Source organism: Sinocyclocheilus grahami, unplaced genomic scaffold (assembly GCF_001515645.1).
Source record: "Sinocyclocheilus grahami isolate Dianchi unplaced genomic scaffold, SAMN03320097.WGS_v1.1 scaffold3211.1, whole genome shotgun sequence".
Taxonomy (NCBI): Eukaryota; Metazoa; Chordata; class Actinopteri; order Cypriniformes; family Cyprinidae; genus Sinocyclocheilus; species Sinocyclocheilus grahami.
Window position 1 is genome coordinate 20,306 of NW_015508368.1, and position 3,692 is coordinate 23,997.

The window sequence follows — 3,692 nt, forward strand, 5'->3', positions numbered from 1 at the left end:
GGGTGGAAAAGCATTCTTTCTTTCTTTCTTTTTTTAATGAAACCTAGTGTAATATACAGTAAATTATTTTTGCTGGTTTGGCATTTATGAAGGGGTACTTGAGCTTGATACCTGTGGGACTTTAGGTGTACATACTTTAAGAAAGACTAGTCTAAGTCTTTGGCTAATCTAGTCTAATGGACTAAGAGAGAAAAATCAATCTTAAATTTAACTCATAACAGAAAAATAAGTGCTTTCAGCTGATAAAACAAAGTCTTTTAAATGTTTGCGGCTGAACACTGACAAATTTGAGTTCATCAGCTCTCATTAATTGGTTGCAGCCGATGAAATTTTGATTAATAAATAAATAATCCTCTGTGGCCCATCGAATACGGCCATATTATTTCAGTAATATCATATGAAATGCTAGATGAAAGGATGAATCTGGAGTGTTTTCATTAAATTGTGGCGTTTAAAGGGTCTGTTCAGGATTAGCCATCGTAATGATGATGAGGGTGTTGAAGGCTTTGGTGGAACTCAGGACATTCGTGAACTGCGCAGGAAGACATTCAGGTTGTCAGGGGAATAGACCAGATGTTTCTAATGCGCTGCACAAACACAGCAGACGCATAGCAGCCTGTGCAGAGAGTGTTCGTGTCATTTTGTGTACCTCTCTATGAAAGTTTTGTCTAGAGCCAAATGAATCGCTTGTTTTCATCACAGAGGCTCATGTAAACACTTTCGTTTAGAATGCGGTAGATGTTAATTAATGTGGATGAAGTCAGACCAAGCATATTAAGGGTTTTGCCAAGTTTCAGTGCCAAAGTGATCTGTATTTATGATCTGATGACATCAAGAAATTATGCTAATGTGAGCTCAAACAGCTATGCATAAATATCTGCTTATCTGTCAATTGCACGCTCAGAACGTTTCATTGTATCAGTCACTAGAATATTATGATAAATGGCATTTAAAGAGATAGCTCACCCAACAATGAACATTCTGTCATCATTTTGTCACCCTCATGTCGTTCCAAACCCGTATGGCTTTCTTCTCTTTTGTAGAACACAAAAGATGGTTTGTGCTAGCAAAGCAGGTTTTTGTACATACAATAATAGTCCCTACTGATTTTTATCGTTTGGACAAAAATATATGAAATATTATTTAAAGTATCTGTTTCAGAGAAGAAAGAAAGTCATATAAATTTAGAATGACATGATGGAGAGTAAATGACAGAGTGTTTGTTTTTTGGGTGAACCACCGCTTTAAATCTCAGATAAAGTTCATGAATCAGTAACAATGCACTGACCTCTAACCTGTCACAAAATAACAACAACAACTTACTACTAAACACCTAAGTTTCCAAGTTTTGACCGTTCTATAAATATCAGTCAGATTTGATCTCTATCTAACCTGTCATACATTTTGACAGCTACATTTCATCAAGCTACTCACCAGCCGTCTCTGGTTACTAAGGCAGAATGTGCAGATCTGTCTGGGCTGCGAGTTTTTTGAGTCCGGGCTGGGTGTCGAGTTCTTTGGAAGGTTGTGGAGGTGATGACACAAGGCTCCCGAGCTCCTGAGACAAGGTTGGCCATCTCCACACTCCTCTCCGACCAGCAGCACGTTCCCCAGGTGTGAGATGTAGCTGGAGGCCAACCGCAGCGTCTCAATCTTAGACAGCTTCCTGTCAGCTGGTTCGGTAGGTATGAGCGTCCTCAGAGCGGTGAACGCCGTGTTCACACTGTTCGTGCGGTCCCGCTCTCGGGCGTTCGCGGTGTTCCTCTGGTGTATCTCGACGATCTGAGAACGGAGCTCGATGGGAGCTGCTACCGGTCGGCAGCCGTACCTCTTTTTGCGAGCACCCAACTTAAATGTGCTGTAGCCGTGGCCGGCCATTCGGAAGGACTTGTCATCAGATCCAGAACCCTCACTGCCGTTGTCATCATCCTCGGAGTGCATGCTGATCTCAGAGCACAAGAAATGACCTGGGGTTGGTCGCACCATTGCAAAAGACATGCTCGGCACCTTACGGGACCCCTGGACTTTACTCTTCGCCCTTGTGCAGAAATCTCTATTGAATCGTTCTACTTTGCACAAACACTGGAGTGAACTCAATCCCAATTTCTAATCGTACACCCCAGTTTACACTATGGTCTGCATGCGTGACTAGCTTCTGTAACCAGTCCTGCTTTAGGGATCCAAACAATCCAGCGATGCTTGACCCTCACTCATTCATAAGAAATACTCTTTTCTCCACTGTCATCAGTTATTTGGGCTCACAGCATGCCAAGTCGCCTCCCAGACGTGTGTGTGTGAATGAGTTTGTGAGCTCCAGATCCTTCAGTTCCACGTGTGATTTCAGCTGAGCGTTTCCTTATGCCTTGGATTTATAGTCAGGGGGTGTGGCTGGGGTCCGCTCTCACTTTAACCACCGTAAATGTGAAATCCAGTGAGCAAGTGGGAGGAATGAGAGAATACGGGGACTTCTCTCTCTCTCCTTCTGTCTCTTTCACTCCACATTAGTATTTTTTAAAAACTTGACCCTGAAATGCTTCCATTGAAGATGAATCTATATTGATAGATTGCTTCATTTCTTTCAGTGCATTAATTTTTTATTTCTTTCATACTGAAATTTCAATTCAATCTATTAAATTTCCAATTTTTTTCCCTACAAACGTGAATTGTCAGAGCCAGATGCTCATGAATCAATCCAATCCGAACCCAAGTACAGCGTTTAGTCTGTGGATGTTAGACCAGATAGTTTTGCCTTTGGCACCACGGTCACAGGAGGCCTGACAAATGATTGCACAGTTGCTGATGGTTAATATCACAGGATATTATGCAACATTCATAATATGAATTCTTCATAATCCATAATATTAGTTCTTGTGTATGGGGATTGTTCACTAGCAGCTTTAGTGCTGATTAAACAGGAAGTGCCCTGGGCTGGGGAGGGTTTGCACTGTAAGCACATAATGACGCTTATAATGGTTGAGTGGAGGTGATAGGTGGATTGGTTGTTTGAAAAGCTGTATGACATTCGTGGGCACACTTATATTTTCATTTACCATTCTTGTCAAACGTTGCCAAAATGGCATGCTCTTTATCTAAACATTTTTCAACCATTACAGGATCCTAATGCACTTATATTTACCATTCTGGTCTTTCCTGTTGTACGTTTTGAGCTATGTAACTTTTAAAAAATGAATATGTTTGGGCAAAGAAATTTAACATGCTGGAATAAAGAGGTAAAGATAGCAATTGCTCAGTAAGAGACAGCATTAACTTACATGAGTATCTTATTTTTAATCATCTTTTTAAATTTTTATATTATCACACTAATTTCTGTTTTCAAACAAGATGGAATGTTTTAGAATGAAACAAATCAAATAAAACGACAAACTAGAATTCATTAAGTCCATTGCTACTATATTAGGTATTTTATTTATTTATTTTGTTTATATTTCAGTTGCTTCCTAAAATGATGTCACTTCCCAGATGATAATGGCATTTTGTACTTGGCTTTAATTAATTATTCACAAGAAAAGACATTGGATTATAAACTTTTGGGTAGACAAAAAATAAATAAATAAATAAATACAAATAAATCTGGAGCATCTGGAATATTTATATATTTTTAAAGCTTAAAAACATGGAGAAATGGCAACCTGGGGCCTGTACCATGAAGCTGGATTAGCTGGCTAGCCAGG

The 3,692-nt window shown here is 39.7% G+C and overlaps 1 protein-coding gene across 1 annotated transcript; it reads right to left on the minus strand.

Annotated features, from left to right (window-relative positions):
- Positions 1 to 1,434: 1,434 nt before the first annotated feature.
- Positions 1,435 to 2,301, minus strand: LOC107576100 (basic helix-loop-helix transcription factor scleraxis-like; the record flags this gene model as incomplete). The annotated part of the gene is made up of 1 exon (XM_016262358.1): positions 1,435 to 2,301. A coding segment is annotated over exon 1 (564 nt), but the record flags the coding sequence as incomplete, so codon positions are not given.
- Positions 2,302 to 3,692: the final 1,391 nt, after the last annotated feature.